The 23668-nt window shown below is 39.6% G+C and overlaps 1 protein-coding gene across 1 annotated transcript in view; it reads left to right on the top strand.

The window, feature by feature from the left end:
* ninaC (STKc_myosinIII_N_like and MYSc_Myo21 domain-containing protein ninaC) overlaps positions 1–23668 on the top strand; it is a 373628-nt gene that overhangs the window by 206866 nt on the left and 143094 nt on the right. Inside the window, exons 21-22 of the mRNA XM_068227259.1 lie at positions 20510–20596; positions 21005–21061. Of these exons, the coding sequence (XP_068083360.1) occupies positions 20510–20596; positions 21005–21061 (144 nt within the window). The remainder of the gene's footprint in view (positions 1–20509; positions 20597–21004; positions 21062–23668) is intronic.

The raw sequence follows: 23668 nt of genomic DNA, 5'->3' as shown, positions 1-23668 counted from the left end.
TTATCTGGAGCCCAGTGGTTTTCGACTATGGATCTGAAGTCTGGGTACTGGCAAGTGGCGCTCCATCTGGAAGACAAAGAGAAGATGGGGTTCTCAACTGGCCAAGGGCTCTACCAGTTCACCATGATGCCCTTCGGCCTCTGCAATGTGCCAGCAACCTTCGAGCGACTGGTGGAGTCTGTATTGAGGGGGCTAACTCACGACGCCTGCCTTGTGTATTTGGACGATATAATTATTGTGGGACGCGCGTTCAGAGAGCACGTTGAGAACCTGTGGAGAGTGTTCCAGAGGCTACGTGGGGCTCACCTAAAGTTAAATCCTGGAAAATGCCACCTGTTCCAGAAGGAGGTGCACTAGCTGGGCCACATCGTGTCAGCAGAGGGAGCAGCCATGGATTCGGAAAAGTTAAGAGCTGTCAGGGACTGGCTGGCGCTGAAGGACAAGCGAGAACTGAGGAGTTTCCTTGGCCTTTGCATGTACTACCACAGATTTATAGCTGGCTACGCAGACATCTCAAAGCACCTTACATGGTCAAATGAGGCAGAGGATGCCTTCTGGATGCTGAAGGAGTCCCTGTGTACGGCACCCATCCTAGGATACCCCAAGCCTGGGGAGAAGTTCATCGTAGACACCGACGCCAGCGATGTGGGAATTGGTGGGGTGTTGTCCCAAGTGCAAGACGGCAGGAGAAGGTGACTGCCTATTTCAGCAAGACGTTGTCAAAAGCTGAGAGAAATTACTGTGTGACGCGTCAGGAATTGCTGGCCATCATGAAGACCTTGGAGCACTTCTCCAAGTATCTGTATGGGCAGCCATTCCATCCGTGCAATGACCACTCTGCACTGACCTGGCCCCTAAGCTTCAGAAACCTAGAAGGACAGACAGCTTGCTGGTACAATGCCTTCAGGAGTACGATTTCACCACCGAGCACCGACAAGGAAGGAAGCACTGCAACACTGATGGTCTATCCAGAAGACTGTGCTTTGAGAACTGTGCACACTGCCAGAAAGTAGAGAGACAGGCAGGCATCGTGAACGTCCGGGCGTGAGGGCCACCATCGCTGAAGGATGGGATCAGGATGCTCTCAGGAGGGAGCAGCTAAAGGATGATGACATCGGGCTGATCTTACAGGAAGTAGAGTCAGGGCAGAGACCAGAATGGAAAGACATCGCCGAACACAGTCCAACCTATAAGGCGTACTGGGCCCAGTGGTCGTCTCTCATGGTTAGTGACGGGGTACTTATCCGCATGTGGAAATCGACCGATGGAAAGAAGCACATTGCCCAACTGATAATTCCAAGGAGCATGAGAAAAGAAGTGCTGACTGAGTTTCATGCGAGCACTACTGCCGGCCACTTGGGAGTGAATAAGACCCTAGATCGTGCCCGACAGCGTTACTACTGAGTGCACCTGAGGAATGATGTTGAGAGGATGTGCCAGCTGTGTGACACCTGCGCAGCAAGCCGGGGCCCAAGTACCAGGAGTAGGGGCCAGATGATGCAGTAAAATGTTGGAGCACCTTTCGAAAGTATCACCATTGATGTCACAGGACCATTCCCCGAATCTGATGCTGGGAACCGTTATCTACTCCTGGCCATGGACTACTTCACAAAGTGGCAGGAGGTCTACGCCATCCCGAACCAAGAGGCAACGATAGTGGCCGACGTTTTGGTCAAGGCCTTCTTCTGCCGATTTGGTGTCCCGAGGGAGCTTCACAGCGACCAAGGCAGAAACTTTGAGTCCAGGGTGATGCAAGAGGTTCTGCAGCACTTAGGGGGTGCAGAAGACCCATACGATACATCTCCACCCTCAGTCAGATGGCATGGTGGAGCGTTTTGTGAAAACCATTGAGGAGCATCTCAGGAAGGTGGTTTCGGTGCACCAGAGGGACTGGGGCGAGAGGGTCCCGTTCTTCTTAATGGCCTATCAAGCATCCACCCATGAGACGACGGGCATGACACCTGCCAACATGGCCTTCGGAAGGGAGCTCCGCCTGTCATCTGATCTAATGTTCGGTTCGGCCCCAGACCAACAGCAGCCAGTGACGGACTATGTATGGGAGTTGGTAGATCGGCTCAGCAACATCCACGATTATGCCCGACATGATCTAAGGGTAGCCAGCGACCAGATAAAAGCTCACTACGACATGCTGGCGAACTCTGCAGGTTTCCAGGAAGGTGATAGAGTGTGGCTGTACGGTCTAGTGCGGACAAAAGGGAAGTAACCAAAACTGCAGCCATAATGGGAAGGCCCATATACAATCATCACCAGGATCAACGATGCCCTTGTCTACCTGATCTGGCGGCCTCCCCGAGGGAAAATGATGGTTGTTCACCTGGATCGCCTGGCACTGTATCATGGAGCAGCTCAGGACGAGCAGCCTTAAGGAAGGGGCAGTGTAATTGTTACCGTGTCCGCCATGTTGGAATTTGAGAGAGTCTGGCGACGTCACCATTTGGTCCGCCTGTTTACTCTTAGACTCTGTGATCGCAAAAAATAGAGAGAAGAAGAAAGAACAGCAGGAAGTGTCATAGCATCGATGGTAAACAAGAAATGCATGAAGAAAGAGATCTAGAGTAGTGTGTAGTCTGGAATCCTGACTGTGTACGAGGGGTAAGTGATAATTAGCAGTAATTAATAAATTTTAGTATACTAGCTACCAGTCTAGTGTTAATTTACTTTACTACCCCACCAACTCGTCACAATATTACAATGTAGGTGCTCGCTAAGGGAGTATTTTTGGATATTCCATCACCTAGGGGGTGAAAAGGGGGATGAATTTTTAAAATGAGTGTATCTATATCTCAAAACTTTAAAAGTTTACAGTTGTAAAAATTTAAAAATAATAATAAATAAAATAAAAATTTAAAAATAAAGAAACACATTTTTTTTCTCCAGAAAATTCCACTAGTAGGTGTGAAAAAGGGTGAAAAATGGGTTGAATGCCTTTAATGAGGATACTTATATCTCAGAAACTGAAGATATTACAGACCTGAAAATTGGTATTTTGGAATCTCTTTTAAAAATAAAGTCACATTTTTGTTTTTGTTTGTTTTTTTAAATCAAATTAATGGGGGTTAAACAGGAGTGACAAACAGGGTGAATTTTTAGAAAGACTATATCTTCAGTATATCCCAGAAATTTAATTTGTTACAGATGTAAAAATTGTTATTTGGAATCTCTTGTGAAAGTAAAGAAACATGGGTGATTTGTTTTAAGAAACTCCACTTAAGGGAAACTAAAAAGGGGGTGAAATTTTAAAATGAGCATGTCTACAGTATATCTCAAAAACTTAACATGTTACAGAAATGAAAAATGGTACTTTTTATCTGTGTTATAAATAAACATGTATTTTTTGTTTTTGGAAAAACCACTTGGGTGGGGGTAAAAATGACTGAAAAAGTGAGGTTAAATTCTTTTTATTGAGATTCTGATATCTCAAAAACTGAAGATGTTACAGACATGAAATTTGGTATTCGGAATACCATTAAAAATGCAGAAATACGTATTGTTTTATTATTTTGGAAATCCACTTAAAGGTGGGGGAGGGGGAATTGAAAAATTAGTTGAATTATTTGTATGAAGTTACTATTATCTCAAAAATGAAAGATGTTGCAGACGTGAACATTAGTATTTGGAATCTGCTTTAAAAGTAAAGAAACACATATTCCTTTGATTTCGGAAAATCCAATGATGTGGGGGAAGTGGGAGGGGGGGGTGAAAGAATTTAAAAAGTAATTGAATTAATTGTATGAGGATACTTACATCTAACAAAAACTGAAGTTGTTACCGATGTGAAGATTGGTATTTGGATCTCCTTTAAAAACAAAGAAAAACACCATTGTTTGGGAAAATCATCTTGCGGGGGCGCGAGTGAATAGGAATTGAATTTCTTTTATGAGGACAGTCATGATAATTGGTATTTAGAAGATCCTATACTAATAAAGAAACAAGTATTATTTCCAAAAAAAATTCACTTGGGGGGGAGTGTGAAAGGAAGTGATAAAAATGAATTCCTTTTATGGGGATACTTATATCTCAAAACTGAAGGTAACAGACGTGAACATTCTTATTTGGAATCTTCTTTAAACATAAAGAAACACACCTTCTTTTTTTTGTGGGGGGATCAGCTTGGGGTGAAAAAGGAGTTGAGACCAATTGATTTTACTGTTCATAATGTACTCGATTCTGATCATAAACCGACCATTTTTCATCTTTTTTGGGTTTGTTTTCAAGAGCCATCTTTTACTTTGGAGAACTTAAAGTTAGATTACAGTAGATTCTCTTGGCATATAAATAAAAACTTTAACACATTTGAAATAAACGATAGGAATAAAATTGACCATGCAATTGTTTACCTCTATAATAAGGTCAATAATGCACAGAAGTATATCATTCGTATTGCCAGCAATCCTGCGCTCTTGCCTACATGCGACAATCATGCGGGTCACATTGTCAGCAATGACAATGGCAGCAGATGTAATTTACCACCAAGTAGCGGTCTTGCATCTTGCTGCAGGGTCCAGAACATCAATAATAATAATAATAATAATAGTAATAATAATAATAATAATAATAATAATAATAATAATAATAATAATAATTCAACTAATATCACCCACCCTAATAATAATAATGTTCTGGAATGGTTCATGGTGTGGGTTACTGAAGTCACGTCCTAGTTTGTGAACCATTGGCAACAGCTGAGTGGCCTAGTAAGTGGTCCCGAGAGTTAGGATACCAGTTACTATGGAATGGGAGTGGGTATCTCGGACATATTCTGAGTCATGGCCTTCCTTGTGCTCAGGCGGCTAGGGCTATGCAATCCACCATGGTCCCTAACCCATTAGAGGAGAGATCCTCACTTGAACTCTGTGTAAGTAGGGTACCATCCTGCTTCATGAATTTACAGAGCTCAGAACATTTTAATCAAGCCTCGAACCTATGGGAGTAACGGAGTCCCATTCCCATTTGACAGATGAGGTACTCCTAGGAAACAACTTGGCGAACGAAATGGAATTTGATAGGGAGCTATCAGTATTAATGGGGCTTATGGAAGGAAGAAAGTAGAACTGGCTGAGTCAGCAAAAAGGATGCATCTGGATGTGCTAGGAGTAATTGAAATTCAGGTAAGGGGAGAAGTACTTGGGAAGTGTGATCACAGAAAATGGAAAGATTACTGAGGAAATTGGAAAAAAAAATGCAACAAGCAAACAGCTTCTACCAGAGTGTAGGGGGTATTTTGTGGAACCAAGATGTCCCAAAGAAATATAAGAAAGTATTATATTCAACCTGTTATGAACCTATACTAACCTATGCACCTGGATCGTGGACTACAACAAAATGAGAGGAGAGTAGAATACAGGTAGCAGAGATGAAATTCCTAAGAAGTATCGAGGGCAAGACCAGAAAGGATAGAATTAGATATGAAGATATAAGGAAAAGGACAGGAATCTTGAAACTTCAAGACAGGATATAAACAACAAAGCTAAAGTGGTATGGGCATATGATGAGAATGGGAGAAGTGAGAGTGCCAAAAAAGCTTTTTCAGTGAAGTTAACAGGAAAGAGACCATCAGGAAGACCCCAAAAGAGGGGGACAGAATCAGTGTGGGAGTGCATAGAGAACAGGGGAGGAAAAACAGAAGATGCACTTAAAAATGGAGAAGAGTGGTGGAGAGACAGGCAGCAATGGAGGTCCTTGATTCACAATCTGACCCGGGAAGCTGGAAACAGGAAATGAAGATGATGATTGTCCACTAACTCACTGCTAAGTGTTTTTGTCATCTTCATCCACAGATATGAAAGACTTAGCCTATATACTCTCCTGATCTGGTGGAGATGTTTAGGTCAAACACTCTGCAGATGGTGAATTCATTGATTTTGAACAATATATATTCTTCCTAAGATAAATGTCTTCCCCAAAAAAAGGAACAAATTAAAGCGTCTCAGTCTTCTCCATCATTTTCTGACTCTTTGGAGGAGAGCTGACTGGTAATTGCCGCAATTCATGGACATACTGTCCTGGTTGGAGAAGGCTTAGAGGGTTACTGATCTCTTCATATGGTTACAAGGGTATTTTGGGGTTGCAGTAAGGATGTAAAATAGAGGGCATATAAATCACTGGTAAGACCTCAATTAGTGTATGGGACATTCAACAAGATTACTTCATTCAAGAATTGGAAAAGATCCAAAGGAAAGCAGCACAATTTGTTCTGGGTGATTTCAGATGAACGAGCAGTGTTACAAAAATGTTACAATCTTTGGGTTGGGAAGACTAAGTGGTATGTTCTGAGCTGCCAGTGGAGAGGTGGCATAGAATGAAAAGCGAGTACTAGACCACGCAATATGTTCACAGTATGGGATGACCACCATATTGTCCGCATAGCCATAATGAATTATACAGCTTTGTCACAGTGTTGGGTCGACACTAGTACACTGCAACAGGTATGAACCAGTCTGCATCGATGGTTCAACGCCGTCTGCTGAGTGGCAAAATGTAGTGTTTTCAGACAAGTCCCACTCCAACCTGTTCTACAGTGATGGCCGTATACGTGCTTGGCGGTACCGTGGTGACTGCAATCTGGCAGCCTGCACTGTTGAGCAGCATAGCAGACAAACTCCAAGTGTGATGGTTTGGGGCACCTTTGGGTACAACAACAGATCTCACCTCCTATGTATTGAAGGCAATCTGAACAGCAACCACTACATGATGGAGGTTTTAGAGCCCAAGGTACTCCCCCTCCTTCAGGTAACTCTGCATCCCTCATTTCAGCAGGACAATGCCTGGCTACTTGTGGCAAGGAATTTGCAAGCCTTTTCTGAAGAATGACGGGTACCATTGCTTCCTTGGCCTGCATGTTCACCTGATATGTCACCCATCAAACATGTCTGGGATATGGTTGGTTGACAACTTGTTCGTCAAGACCCTCCAGTAACCAGTGTCAATGGTTTGTTGACTTGCATACAAATTGCATGGAGGGAGATTCCCCCAGGAACATACCCAGAACCTCTTTGATTCCATGCTACAATGCTCAGAGGATCTGATTGCAGCGCATAGAGGCTACACAAAATACTGAATACTCAAGCTCGAAGGTCATGTACGGCTCTGTAAACTTCTAATCTGTGGTATAAAGTTCATTTCAATCATAAGTTTCCTTCTTGGTGTTGCTATTTTCATAAACATTAAAATATATACTAAAAATGAAATAAATATATGACTTTTCAAACTCTTGTAGTGAAATTAAAGCAGCAGTGTGTTCCTTTTTTTTTTTTTTTTTTTTTTTTGAAGAAGCTTACACAGAACATTTCCTGAATTATTTAAATCTAGCACACGTTCATTATTGCAAATACAGTAGAACCCCGCTTAACCAAACTTCACTTAACTGAAACCCAGCTTAACCGAAATGCTCTGGCACGACTTTATTTTAATGTTTTGTTTTTACCCTCTTGTTCTTAGCCATCGATATTAGTAATTCTCTTGCTATATGTGCTGAGAGCTACTAGGCAAACCCTATTTTTATATCATGACTTATACCAGAATGGACGTGCAGCATAAAACAAAACAATTTCTTACCGCCTAGTTCGTTCCATGATATATTTTTTCTTGATTAAGCAGGAATTATTAGCATTACTGCATTATTATTATTATTATTATTATTATTATTATTATTATTATTATTATTATTATTATTATTATTATTATTATTATTACTATTCATCATGAAGATTATGTAGACTGCGGTTAACATTGCTTCAGTTGCGGGAGATTCATCGTGTTTACTGCTCGGACCATACTGCAGCTTCTGTTAGGAAACCAGGGAAGTCCAGCGACCCTTCTCCATTCATATTTTTCTTTCATCCAAAGTCGTTCCACTGGCCTTGCGGTTTTATACTGTAGTTCCAATGCTTTTCTTGCCCCATTGCAAAATAAATTGTTTCATTATTTGGGATTGCTTTGCGCTTTGTTGAACAAAGCAATGAATCTACACCAGCTGATGTATTGTTGATTAAATGGTGGCACGACATAGCTACACGACAGCGCTGCACCAAGAAAATTCAGAAAAAATTCACTGATTTTATATCATGAGTGACATTATGTAAACATTTTAATGTTAATACACAGTATGCACCTATGCTTAACAGAGTTTGTGCATTTTTATTTCAACATTTGACTTCTGAAAATATTTACCATGTGTCATCTGAAAAAACGTGCCAACTGAAGTGGCACCGTCCCCTTTATTTCAGATAAACAGGGTTCTGCTGTATATGTTTGATTGCAAAACAATAAACATGACCAACAGGACACTTTATTTCTACACCCACTTACCCATGGCATTTCCGTATACTCAGAAATATAAAAATTAAGTTTTACTGTTTTGCAGCCTGTTTAACAAAACTGAATAATATCAGGTATTGATGATGTAAGTTGTCCACTAGAAATTAGTTCCTATTTTTCTTGAAAACTTAACACACTAAAAGATTTTTTCATTAATTCTTCAGTTTCATTGTCACAAGGTTTACACCTATTTACTGGAATCTCACTACATTTTGATATACTTGCATTACAAGCCATTTTCACCACACTAATCCATGCAAAAATCTGATTTTTCCTCCACGCATCCTCCCTTACTGATTAGAAAAGGTAAGGTGGACGATGAGATCATCACTGTTGGCACATATACACAAGCAGTTTCCAGCTCTCCTCCAACTTTTTTTTTTCCTCATCCCTGCTCGTACTTCCCCCCATTTCTGAGAACAAAGCAAGCCTATCCTTTCAGTTACTAACCAGCTCAGAATATCACCACTAACTCCATTTCCTAAGTGCTTTTCAGTAGTGCTGGTTTGTCATTTCCTTATTTTAATTGTTACAGTGAAAGATAATGAACATTTTTTGCAGATAAATTATGAAACGTACGGTGAGCTTCACATCGTATAAGAAATTATTGGCTCTGCATGTTAGAACTAAATATAAGGACAGATCAGTGTGAAGAGAGAGAAAGAGCAACAGAAATAAGAGACAGGGGCAAATATGATTTTTTATATTTTTTATTTATAATCTGCTCTCTTCACAAAGATTGGCTCTCCCCTCACCAATCCTAATTCTATATCCATTCATTCTCAGTTCTGATGAGCTTGTTTCTGTTTCCCAGCTCCATGAGGAAAGCAGGAATCAATCCTTGTTGAGGGAACATGTTGATAAATCTTCAATCTTAATCAGGAAAGGTAGGATACAGAGGAAATCTGGATAAGCACACAAAGAGAAAAGAGACAGAAAGGCAAAAGTGAATATAAGTGGAAAAAGACAAATACAGAAGAAGAAAAGGAGCTCATACCCTTGACATGTTCATTAGATTAACCCGTACGGTGGGTGATGCGGTGAGATCTGCGGCTACAAGCTTGCTCGGTGGGGAATGCGGATACATCCGCCGTTTCAATTTTTTTTTTCTGAGTTGCCTGCCTGCAGAGGTTTATTTTTTTTTTTCAGCAGCATATTCTGGATGAGTCTGCCCTCTGATGTGAATTTTTTCAAGTATGTTCTTCCAATACCAATGTGTCATCCACAAGTTGCATCATAAAGAACGCAACTTACATCCAGGGAAGAACGACCTAAAACCTAATAGCCTCACGCTGAAGCTTTAGCTCATCACTTAATCGTCCCTTGGATGCAATAATATTGCTGTAGGAGGGATTTCTAGAGATTGTGATACTAAACAGACTTCTCTGATGACATTTGAGAACTGTGACCAGATTTATTATCCCCAGTCTTGAATTCTTCCTTCACGACTGGCGTGTGTGTTTACCGAGTTGCACAACATTTATTATCGTACGCATCCGTAATACAGGCACAATTCATCATCATTTCCGTCCAAACCAGGGTTCTATTTGATCTTTCTTCTTAAATTCTTTCCACTAAAATGTCTAAAAGGAATTACTGGGCCCCACCGTTAGAAGAAGATAATTTACTGGCCATGATAAATGAAATTTTTAACTTTAGTGGGGAGAATAGTGATCATAGTGAAGTAAGTTCTACCGAAGGGGTATTAGTAAGTGACAGGAACTTACCAGGAATAAGTACTACAGGCTTGAATGTACAGGGTTCGGGCCCAGCTGATGCGAACGTTCAGCAGTCGCGAAAAAGACAACACATCTTCGATTCCAGTTCAAGTGAAAAATTCTAAATTCCCATGGAGGGAAGTATCGATCATGACAGAGACAGTGAAGACAATAATACTGATTAGAATCCAACCAGTGCTAGTTCTTCATCAACTTCTACTGAAAATGGACACAGAAGGTCCCGCATTGATACAAAATTCCATTGTGATGTAAAGGGGGAGTTCTAGGAAAAACAAAACTGAGGAAAATAATTAAAGTCCCATGTAGTATCCCCATGAAGCGCGGCAAATTACCAGTCAGCTCTCCTCCAAAGAGTCAGAAAATAGTGGAGAAGAGTGAGACGCTTTTATTTGTTCCTTTTCTGGGGAAGATATTTATCTACGACAAGATATGCCAGAACATAGCTGAACAGACAAATGATGCCCAGCATGAAATCGTACATAAAACCCAGTTTAGTAAGATGAAACGAAGGAGTCGAGATCAAGACCAGGTCAGAACAAATAAGGATGAAATAAAGCTTCTTATGACCATACTGTTGCTGCAGGGGATTGTACAGGAACCTAAATTAGGACACTATATTTCTCGCAATAAATTGTTCATTACACCTATTTTCTATAAGCTGATAACAAGAGATATTTTCTCGTCGGCCTGAGTGGCCCAGACGGTTGGGGCGCTGGCTGGTCTTCTGACCCCAACTTGGCAGGTTTGATTCTGGCTCAGACCTGTGGTATTTGAAGGAGCTCAAACACGTTAGCCTCTTGTCAGTAGATTTACTGGCATGCAAAAAAACTCCTGTGAGACTAAATTTCGGCACCTCAGTGTTTCTGAAAGCTGTAAAAGTAGTTAGTGGGACATAAAGCCAATAACATTATTATTATTATTATTATTATTATTATTATTATTATTATTATTATTATTATTATTATTATTATTGTTATCATTATTATTATTATTATTATTATTATTATTATTATTATTATTATTATTATTATTATTATCATCATCGTCATCGTCATCATCATCATCATCATCACCTGACTGACTGACTGACTGACTGACTGACTGACTGACTGACTGACTGACTGACTGACTGACTCATCATCGCCGAGCCAAAACTACTGGTCATAAAGAAATGAAATTTTGAGGATACATTAGTATTGCTATGTAGGTGCTCGCTAAGGGAGGATTTTTGGATATTCCGTTGCTAAGGGGATGAAAAGGGGGGTGAATTTTTAAAATGAGTGTATCTATATCTCAATACTTTAAAAGTTTACAGATGTAAAAATTGGTATTTGGAATCCCCTTTAAAAATAAAGAAACTTTTTTTTTTTGAAAATCCCACTAGGAGGGGTGAAAAAGGGGTTGAATGCCTTTAATGAAGAGACTTATATCTTGAAAACTGAAGATGTTACAGACATGAATATTGGTATTTGAAATCTCCTTTGAAAATAAAGAAACACGTATTTTTGTGTTTTTTGGTAATCCGATAAATAGAGGGTGAAAAGAAGTCGCAGATTTGAAACTTGGTATTTGGAATTTCCTTTAAAAGTAAAAGGTAAGGTAAGGGTTATTCTGCCCAAAGGCAAGTCCGAACCTCCGCAGAGGTGTTCCTGAGCTGGAGTTTACGTGCGATAGGGTGGCCAGTTCCTTTCCACTCCTCCATTCCCTTACCCCCCCCCCCCCCACCAACAGCACGTGGCAACCCATCCAACTCCTGACCACGCCCAATGTTGCTTAACTTCGGAGATCTCATGGCATCCGGTGTTTCAACACGGCTATGGCCGTTGGCTGTAAAAGTAAAGAAACATGAATATTTTCTTTTATAATCCACTTAAGGGGAACTGAAAAAGGGGGTGAATTTTTAAAATTAGCATATCTGCAGTATATCTCAAAAACTTAACATGTTGCAGATGTGAAAATTGGTATTTGGAATCTCCATTAAAAATTAAGAAACACTTATTCTTTGGTTTTCAGAAAAACCCTTAACGGGGGCAGGGGTAAAAGAATTGAAAAATTAGTTGAAATATTTGTATGATAATGTATGTATATATACCAAAAAATCTAAAGAAGTTACAAACATGAAAACTGGTATTTGGAATCTCCTTTAAAAATAAAGAAACACGCATTTGGGGGGATCAACTTGGTAGGGGGAATGAAAACGGAGATGAATTCCTTTTACGAGGATACATATATCTCAAAAACTGAAGGTGTTACAGTTGTGATAATTGGTATTTGGAAGCCCTTTTTTTTTAAGAAATGGGTACTGTTTGTTTTTAGAAAGTTCACTTGAGTGGGAAGTGTGAAAGACAGTAAAACAATTGAATTCTTTTCCTGGAGAAACTTATTTCTTAAAACTGAAGGTTACAGACGTGAAAATTTATATTTGGAATCTCCTTTAAAAATAAAGAAACAGGCGTTTCTTGAGTGGGGGGAAACCAATTAACACGCGGAGGTTTACTTTTATGAGGATACTTATATCTCAAAAACTGAGCATGTTACAGACGTGAAAATTAGTATTTGAAATCTCCTTTAAAAATAAAGAGAGACACATTTGTTTTTTTCGGAAAATCGACGTAAGGGGTGTGGGGTTGAAAATAAGTAAATAAGGAGCTGAATACTTTTCATGAAGATACTTATGTCTCAAAAACTGAATATGTTACAGGCATGAAAATTTGTATTTGGAATTTTCCTTCAAAGTAAAGAAACACGTAATCTTTTGTGTTTGGAAAATCCATTTAAGGGGGTGAATTTATTGAAAAATTAGTTGAATTCTTTGTATGAGGATACTTATATCTCAAAAACTAAAGATGTTGCAGACATGAAAATTAGTATTTGGAATCTCCTTTAAAAATAAAGAAACACGCATTTTGGGGGGAAAAAGGAGTTTAATTCCTTTTCATGAGGATACATGTACCGGTATCTCAAAACTGAAGATGTTATAGTTGTGTTAATTGGCATTTGGAAGCTCCTTTATAAATAAAGAAACAAGTATCTTTGGTTTTCGGAAAATTCACTTAAAAGGGGAGGGTCAAAGGAAGTGAAAAAAAATTAATTCTTTTTATGGAGACATTTGGATCTCAAATCTCCTTTAAAAATAAAGAACACACGCTTTTGGAGAGGGGGGAATCAACTTAACAGGTAGGAAAAGGGGGGGGGGGTTGGGTGATAAAAGAGTTGAATAACTTTTATGAGGATACTAATTTCTCAAAAACTGAAGATGTTACAGATGGGAAAATTAGTATTTGGAATCTCCTTTAAAAATAAAGAAACGCACATTTGTGGGGTTTTTTAATCGGCATGAGGGGTGTGGGGTTGAAAATAAGAGAGTAAGGAGTTAAAATATGTTTATGAGGATAATTTATGTTAAAAACTGAAGCTGTTACAGATATGAAAGTTGATATTTTGAATTTCCTTTCAAAATAAAGAAACACGTATTTTTTGTTTTCGGAAAGTCCACTTAAGGCGGGAGAGGGGTGGAAAGAAGTCAAGAAGAAGAAGAAGTTGAATTATTCTTATAAGTATACATTTATCTCAAAAACTTAAGGGGTTACAGGCGTACACACATGAAAACTGGTATTTGGAATCTCCTTTAAAATAATAAAACATGTATAATTTTTTGTTTTTGGAAAATCCACCTAAGGGGCTGAAAAGAATTGTAAAAGCAGGTGAATTTTTAAAATGAGTACCGGTGTGTCTACAACATGTTAGAGACAAGGAACTTGGTATTTGGAAAGTCCTTTAAAAATAAAGGAACATGTGCATTTTTGTTTTCGGAGAAGGCACTTAACGGGGAGGGTTGAAAAGAAGTGAAAAATAGTTGAATTATTTTTTATGAGGATACTTATATCTTAAAAATTGAAGTTGTTACAGACATGAAAATTGGTATTTGGAATCTCCTTTAAGAATAAAGAAATACGTATTTTTGTTTCTTGGAAAATACACTTAGATGGGGGTGAGGGTGGAAGAAGGACTGATCAAGGGGTCGAATTCTTTTTATGGAGATACTTATGTATATCTCAAAAACTGAAGATGTTACAGTTGTGGGAATAGGTATTTGGAATCTCCTTTAAAAATAAAAAAATATGTATTTATTTTTTCGACTTGAGAGAAGACTATTTCTCACATGTACAGTTCTATGTTGCATGGTCGTCTTAGCCCCAAAAGTTAATACCACAAACATGGTTTACAAATAATTTCTGGGGTAAACGAAATTAAATTTTTGGATGAGTTTTTATACTTTAGGAATTTTCAGACAATGTCCTAGTACAATGCCGAGGAACAATTACTTTGATCAAATTACAAAATCCACGCGAGCGAAGCCATGGGTAATTGCTAGTAAACTTATAGGTATCGACTAGGTGGAACCAATATACTAGTTTTTCAACTTATAAAACATTATTTACAATACAATATTTTCAGATATTGAAACAGTTTATCTGAGCCGAATAGGCTATCTCCTAGGTTTCATCACCAGATAGTTCAATATTTTATCACTTTTAGTGTGGATTTAACAATGGTTCCAATCAGTTCAGTTGATCTTGTCCTGTACTGTTTCTCTCATGTTTTGAGACATTTTAGTGAAGAGAATGATTTCTTACCTATGTAGGTATTTACTGGCAAAGTCACAAGTAACTTTTTGAGTGTCTTTATGGTTCAAATATTTATATCACAACTTAAATAGAAGTCCATAGCAAATCATGGCATCACAGAAAGCTTGTTCACTAATGGCAACCTGTTCACTATACTGGATGTCTACTTTATAGAACTTCACCAGATCTTTGAACCCTTGCTCCTGTTCTTGGATTATTTGAACATCATTTCCTGCTGTTGTCAACAAGATCATAAACTCTATCAAGAAAATGAACAGCAGACCAAATGCCCTGGTATTTGCTCATGATGTGCTGTTATGGCAAGAAATAGAAGCTGAAGTACAGAAAAAACTGACTGAATGAAACTATATGTTCAATAATTTTGAGCCGAAGGTGAGTAAAACAAAGACTGTAGAAATGACCTTCAACACGAAAGGAACAAACTCAAACCTATTTTTGAAAGGAACCAAATTGGAATCAGTTTCTCACTTCCCTCAAAAGCACAATCTACAAAGACAACACTGTCAAGCAGGAAGTATCATCCTCAAATGCAATTTTACTTAACGGAAATAAATATCACACAAGAGCACGTTCACTTCCTTATGTAAACTACTTTATTGTCACTGTAAGTCACAACATACAATTATACACACTACCAAGTGGCACTACAACACTTAATAGTGGAGTACCCTGAAGTCGATTCTCACCAGTATAGATATCAACAACACTGACTTGTGCACTATAACATACGCTCTCTTGAACTCACCGCCTCCACGTCGGAGCCCAACAGTCACTCCGAGTCCAACATTTGCCTTCCAGTCCAACCTGACTGACTCACTGACTGACAGCTCGATATATATACTGTTCGATCAACCGTCTAGAATTATCAATTTTTGGAAGGGTTCTTACAACACTCTAATGGAACACACTCGAAACATTGTTCGACCAGCTAGTTGAATGGAGTACTTGAACTTTCGTTACTGTTTACCAATACGCATGAAAATCTCTCCAACATTCCGAATATCTCTACATGTATATGGATAATAAACCTTACAGTAAGTTTCCAGAACCCTTCATATATACCAAATTATAGTAGAATAAATCTAATATATGAACATTATAGAGTTTTCTACCACTTTTGACTATATAGATTTTTAGGTTAAACATATACACAATATGTATTTGAGGTTGTACAAATTTTATAATACATATTTACAAGGAAACCATGTATTACTCATATTTAACATTTAATCTATACTAAACCGGGCGAGTTGGCCGTGCGCGTAGAGGCGCGCGGCTGTGAGCTTGCATCCGGGAGATAGTAGGTTCGAATCCCACTATCGGCAGCCCTGAAGATGGTTTTCCGTGGTTTCCCATTTTCACACCAGACAAATGCTGGGGCTGTACCTTAATTAAGGCCACGGCCGCTTCCTTCCAACTCCTAGGCCTTTCCTATCCCATCATCGCCATAAGACCTATCTGTGTCGGTGCGACGTAAAGCCCATAGCAAAAAAAAAAATCTATACTAATACGAAGATTGGGGCAAATGGTATGACAACTATTTTTTTCTTGTAAATATGTGAACGGATCACAAATGTATATGTGTCGTGTGGAAGTTCTGCAGGCATAGTGTGTATGCAGAACAACAGATGGCTCTGTGATAGCTGGTAGTAGCGCAGCGAGGGCTGTGAAATCAGTCAGTTGGTGAGTGTCATGCGAGATGGAAGTAACCCATGTTCAGCAGCGAGCTTACATCAAAATAGCTGTTCTCCAAGGGAGAAATGCGATGGAATGTCACAGTAAATTAGTGAAAGCCCTTGGGAATAATGCCCTACCATACCATACAGTAGCACGGTGGGTAGGAAAGTTTCAGCAAGGACGTTTGTCAACCAGTGATGAGCAACGTTTGGAACGACCTATCAGTGTGCGAACCGACGTGGCATGTGCCGTCATTGAGCAGTTCCTGGATGAAGACAGACGATGGACGCTACTGGAGTTAGAGAAGGCAAGTGGGATCGAGAAACGCACCGTCCACAGGATATTGCATAATGAGCTGCAACTGAGCAAAATTGCATCGTGGTGAGTACCGCATGCAATGACGGAAGTTCAAAGGTGGGTGCACTATGCAATATGCTCTACCACCTTGCACATTGGCAACACGACGGCGATCAATTCTTGTCACGAATAATCGCCATCGATGAATTTTGGGCCAGGGCATATGAACCAGAACTGAAACGTCAGTCCGCTGAGTGGCGACATGGTGGATCACCAAGGAGGCAGAAGGTCTGTCAGAATCCTTCCCCAGTCAAGTTGATGGTGACTGTCGCGTCTGACGTCAGGGGTCTCATTGTTTGCTGCTTTGTTCCACATGGCAGAACAGTGACCGCACAGTACTACAGGGACTTCGTGGTGCGACAGGTACGACGTGGCGTTAGGGAGAAACATCTGGATCTTGTGGACAGTGCAATAATCCTGCATGACAATGCAAAACCACATAAGGCAGAGTGTGTAGGGCAGCTACTGCGACATTGGGGATGGGAAGAATAGGAGCACCCACCGTACTCTCCCAACATTTCGCCCTGTGACTTTGATCTCATTCGAAAGATTAAGGAACCACTATGTGGTAGGTGGTTTGCAACACGAGAGGGCATTGCTAATGCTGTGCGCCAACAGGTGACCCGATTCACACATGGTGCGGCAAATGCTGAGGCAGATGGTATTCAATGCCTGCCACAACGTTGTCAGCGTGTGGTGTCAGGAGCAGGGGACTACTTTGAGGGTGTTTAGGCCCAGGTTTGTCATGTTAACTTTATGTGTACTGTGTTGTCATTCTTTTGCACTGGGAAGGCCATCTTGCCCTGTATACTACCATAATAAATTAGTGTGTTACGATATTTCAGTACTATTCATTGTCCACACACATAGTTAACACCTTGTCCTTTTGTCTGTATATGTCACATTTTCCAACCGGACTGGTATCTTCAAGAAAAAAAATAGTTGCTATGACTTTTGCCCCAACCCTTGTAACATAGAGGACCGAATCTAAAAATTATTTCACTAATAGAAATATAGATTGCCCCTCAGTGCTATAGGCTATATTTTATTTTCAAAACAATTTGAGAGGGGGCGGGGGGAGCGACATGGAGAGATATAAAAATACAACATTAATATAGGCAAAATATTAAATCTGTCATATAAGGACAAGACAAAGATCATTTTAAGCCCCTTGATGCAAAGAACAAAACTTGGTAAGCACTATGGGCCTGAAAACCATGTTTTAAGGCCCTAAAACCAACCGTTATTGAGATATTGGCACCACACTACCCCTGCTCTAGAAATTGGATAAAGAAATGAACTGCCTTTACTATGGCAACAGCAGTGAGATTATCTGCAATATATCACAAAAACCTAGCATGTTACAGACATAAAGTTTGGTATTTGGAATCTCCTTTAAAATAAAAGAACAAAAATTTTTGTTCACAGAAAATCCGCTTAAGGGGTGAGGTTTGAAAAGAAGTGAGGAAGGAGTTGAATTCTTTATATGAAGATACATATATCTCAGAAACCGAAGATGTTACAGATGTTAAAATTGATAAGCCGTACTTGAAATCTCTTTTAAAAGTAAATGAAGTAACTTTTTCTGGAAAATCCACTTAAGGGGGTGAAATTTTTTTTAAAAGCTTGTGATATTTTAAAATGAATATCTTCTTCTCTTCTACCGGTTTTTCCACAACTGTAGGGTCGCGAGTGCGAACTGTGTCGCACATGTAGATTTGATTCTGTTTTTATGACTGGATGCTCTTCCTGATGCCAACCCTATGTGTAGGGATGTAATTACTATTGCATATTCCTGTTGTGGTTGGTAATGTGGTGTGTTGAGTGAATATGAAGAGGAGAGTGTTGGGACAAACCCAAACAACCTGTCCTCGAGCCAGAAGAATTAATCACATGCGATTAAAATATTCGACCCAGCCCAGAATCGAAACCGGAACTCTGTGAACCGAAGGCCTCAACAATGAACTCTCAGCCAAGGAGTGGGGCAGTTTTTAAAATTAGTATATCTACAGTATACCTCATAAACTTAACATGTTACAGGCGTGAAAATTGGTATTTTTAATCTCCTTTAGAAATAAAGAAACCCCTTTCTGTTTACTGTTACTCACATGTAGAGTTCCATGTTGCATGTTCCAGATTTAGCTCTGCAAGTAGCTTGATCATCTTAGCCCCAAAAGGCAATGCCACAAACATGGTTTACAAAAAGGTTCTGGCATAAATGAAACGCAATTTTTTGGTTTAATTTCGTGTGGCTATTTCTAGCCGAGTGCAGCCCTTGTAAGGCAGACCCTCCGATGAGGGTGGGCGGCATCTGCCATGTGTAGGTAACTGCGTGTTATTGTGGTGGAGGATAGTGTTATGTGTGGTGTGTGAGTTGCAGGGATGTTGGGGACAGCACAAACACCCAGCCCCCGGGCCATTGGAATTAACCAATGAAGGTTAAAATCCCCGACCCGGCCGGGAATCGAACCCGGGACCCTCTGAACCGAAGGCCAGTACGCTGACCATTCAGCCAACGAGTCGGAATTTTTTGGTGAGGTGTATACTTTCGGGATTTTCAGAAAATGTCTTAGTGTAGTACCAAGGAACAATGAATTTTTATCAACTTACGAAATCCTCGCGAGTGAAGCCGTGGGTAACAGCTAGTAAAAGGTAATTTAGCATTTAATAAAAATATGACCAAAATATACCAACCACAATAATTGAAGGTTTTATACCAGTTACGATGTCGTACCTACGACAGCAGTACTCAGCAGGACACAGAAAGCATCAAACTTTTACAATCAAGTCAGAGACCTACTCTGTGACCAAGAAATACCACAAAATGCAAAATCAACACACCTACTTCATACCAATTCTCACATATGTACTCTACTAAACAATGACTCAGTAGAATTCAAGCAATGGAAATAAGATTCATTAAAACTATGAATCAAATACTCGAAAGGACAAAATCAGGAATAAAGTAAATAGGAGGGTTGCTGGCATTGAGGTCTCTGTTGCCAGTGTAACAAAAAAGCATAGACTTCAGTGGTATGGGCACATTATGAGAATGAAGAGCAAGAAACCTGCCAGAAAATACTTTGACCTTACTATCTGAGGAAAAAGACCAAGGGGAAGGACAAGGAAATGCTAAATAGAGACAGTGAAATCAGTTGTGGAGGAGAGAGGTCTCAGATGGGAAGATGTCCTGGAAAATAATGTGTATGCAGACAGGAAGAGATGGCAAGCACTTGTACACCACACCCGGAAAACTGAAATTGGAAAATGATGATGACAATGATGATAAATGAATTGTTTTACAGCATTATTTCATTGTCTGAGGTGGATCAAGGGAGGGCAAGTTCTTGGGCTACACTAGCTAAAAACAACAGCTGGTGGTATTTCATCAACAGAATAAACCTAAAACATGTTTTGAAATAGTCCTCTTGTTCACAATAATTCCTTCTCTCTCTCTCTCTCTCTCTCTCTCTCTCTCTCTCACCAAAGATAGGATAGTTTTCTCAACATCTTGGAAGAAAATCATATCTAAGTTACAACTTATGTTATGGATCTATGAAAAGTGAATTTCAAAACACACCTTAGTCTCTTTCACCAAACCATCTGGTAAACAGCTGGGGGGTTTTTAGGTGCACTCTTCTTAAATGTGACTGGTCCTAAAAGGGTTGAGTTGAAGTCTGTGAAATAATTTACATTATATATTTTTAAAGATGATTTAATTTGTAATAAAAAGTGCTTTCCTCATTTCAGCTGTTAAAAAGGAGAAGAAGACAAAGAAGACAAAGGCAAGAAATGAAGATCTGAGTGAAGAATCAGCAGCAATCCTGATTCAGAAACGTACGTATCATATAAAGTAACCCATCATGTAATGTTACCCAATATGACTATTCCTAAAAAGTTTCCTATTTTTATATTTACCTTAACTTCCCAAACAGTTTGTGTTGCCAACTAGAACAATATGCATTACCGTATAATTTAAACACTGAAACAGTAGTTAAGTAAGATGAGAAAAGTGGAAGCAACAGGTTAACTGGAATAGGACAACTGCATGAGGCTTATAGGCAATATATTAATTCTTGAGGTTGTACAAGTGATTACTCAGTATCTGGATCAACCCCTTCAAAACTCACAGTGCAGCATCCCAGAACTCTGCACTTATTTAGAATTTTTTCTCTTGAATATCCAGAAGATATAATGTCCCATAAAACTTGACTTAGTTTCAATGGCTTTTCTCTTCATTTTCAGAATTTCGAGGATATCAAGTACGAAAAGAGCTAGGACCACTAATAACTTCACATAATGGTGAGTAATAAGAATTTTAAAAATCAGTTTTCTCTACAAAGTATTTCTTCCCTCTTTTATAATCCTTAGTGCTTAATTATTTCTGGGTGTTTTCATCCATGTTCTCAACAAAAAGGAAAAAAATGGCAATGAAAACATTATCACTGCTCATGCCAGGCCATAAATTAATTCTCTGAATGTCTCATGTTCAGTTAGAACATGGAAAATAATACAAGCTTTACCTATCTTCCTATTCCGGGACAGGTTCTTTTCACACTATCTAAGAGGTAAACATTTTACTGTTCCCCTGAGAATAAGATTGGATTTATCAACAGTAGCTAATATTGCACCTACAAACTAGATGTTTTGTGGCACTTTCAATTATATCAACAATTTTGTGCTTTCCCAACCTCGATGTGGAATGAGATCCTCATAAAAAGAAAATTCTCTACAGAGAAATTTTTCAGACTGTAAAAAGAATTTAGGAATTTTACTAAATACTGGAACTACATTGATACATTTGGGAGAGCTGATACCTGATCATGAATTAGTGAATTAAGTGTTATAACAATTTTTGATTTAATTCCTTAAATTCCTGTTGAGGAGCATAGGGCCGAGACAAAGTTTTGCCATCTGGTTCTGTGATGTGCCACATGTTTCAGCTTTCCCCATGTATACCCAAGCTGCTCACTCTCTATCTCTACTGATCTCCTCCATGTCATCTTAGGTCTTCATTTCCTCCTCTGCCCCTGGGGATTCCACTCAAGAGCTTGTTTTGCTATGCTGTCATCAGGTCTATGCAGTGTATGGCCAATCCACTGCCACTTTTTTTCTTAATCTGCTGTTCGATCAGTAATTGGTGCGCTCTCTTCGACAGTTCCTCATTTGACACCACTTCTGGCCAGTATATCCCCAAGATGTTTCTAAGACATTTGTTCACAAATGTCTGAATCTTCCGTGTCAAAGATTTGGTCACTTCCCAGGTTTCACACTCATAAAGCAGCACAGACTTAACATTGCTATTGAAGATCTGCAGTTTTGTTCTCATACTGAGGTCTTTAGACCTCCATATGGGATGAAGTGTTGCAAACACACCCTTAGCTTTGTTCAAACGGTTGGTCACATCTTCATCTGCTCTTCCTTTCACCGTTACAATGCTTCCTAGGTAGCAAAAGCTATTCACTCTCTCTATAACATGCCCATCCAATTGCAACGGAGTGTTCTTTTGGTTTCTCAATCACATTTCTTTCATCTTCTTAATGTTAATCCGAAGTCCAACTTCCTGTGCCTCAGTTTCCAGGTCTTTAAGCTTAATTTTCATATATTTACAACTATGAGCCTGTAAGCTTAGATCATCGACAAAGTCCAAATCAGAAGATGTACAATATTATAGGGAAGGATCTACCTTTCGATACTCCGTAGTAAGTTGAACTAAAAAGTCGTTACAACCTGTTTATTGGGACCGGTTTCAACACATTTCAAGTGTCATCATTAGCCAATTAGCGAAGATCTTAAAAACTAATATATTGAACACAGGCAAAAAATTAACATTGTATCATATCGTAGCAATTCAGTTAATGTTCAAAACACAATAAGAGAGTAAACAGAACATCACTATCTTGCGCCGAAAACAAATATAGTTGAAGTTCATAAGCAGATCAAGTATGCACTTATGTAAAGTCGTTGCTAGGCAGGTCTTGTAGGCATTTGTTTCTCCGGCCGAAGAGTAAAAGGTTTTTAACTTTAAAAGTCCAAATCTTCCAGTCACTGAGTAAGATTCCACTGGATTCTCATTCGTCAATTCATTGCACTTCTCATGACATCATCATGAGTCGTAAGGAACAGTATGGGAGAAAGTAGACATCCTTGTTTCCCACCTGTCCTAACTTCAATTGGTTCTGTCAAACATCCTTTATGTTCTTTTTTGCTAGTGGCTTTACATCACACCGACACAGATAGGTCTTATGGCGATGATGGGATAGCAAAGGCCTAGGAGTTGGAAGGAAGCGGCCGTGACCTTAATTAAGGTACAGAATTTGCCTGGTGTAAAAATGGGAAACCACGGAAAACCATCTTCAAAGCTGCCAACAGTGGGATTCGAACCCACTACCTCCCGGATGCAAGCTCACAGCCGCACGCCCCTAACCGCATGGCCAACTCGCCTGGTTCCTTTATGTTCCACCTGGCATGTATATTAATCATCCAAACCAAACCCAAACCCCATAGCACTACAGCCCTTGAAGGGCCTTGGCCTACCAAGCGATCGCTGCTCAGCCTGAAGGCCTGCAGATTACAAGGTGTCGCATGGTCAGCACGACGAATCCTCTCAGCCGTTATTCTTGGCTTTCTAGACTGGGGTCGCTATCTCACCATCAGATAGCTCCTCAATTCTAATCACGTAGGCTGAGTGGACCTCGAACCAGCCCTCAGGTCCAGGTAAAAATCCCTGACCTGGCTGGGAATCGAACCCGGGGCCTCCGGGTAAGAGGCAGGTAGGCTACCCCTACACCACGGGGCGTATACTTATCATACATGCACTTAATCAGACAGATGATCTTCATAGGAATGCCGAAGATCTTCATTGCTCTCCATATCTTAGCCCTAAAAATACTGTTGAAGGCCTTCTCA

This window comes from Anabrus simplex, chromosome 4, assembly GCF_040414725.1.
Source record: "Anabrus simplex isolate iqAnaSimp1 chromosome 4, ASM4041472v1, whole genome shotgun sequence".
NCBI lineage: Eukaryota > Metazoa > Arthropoda > Insecta > Orthoptera > Tettigoniidae > Anabrus > Anabrus simplex.
Note: the sequence above shows the minus strand (reverse complement) of the source record. Positions and strands in the feature narration are given on the sequence as shown.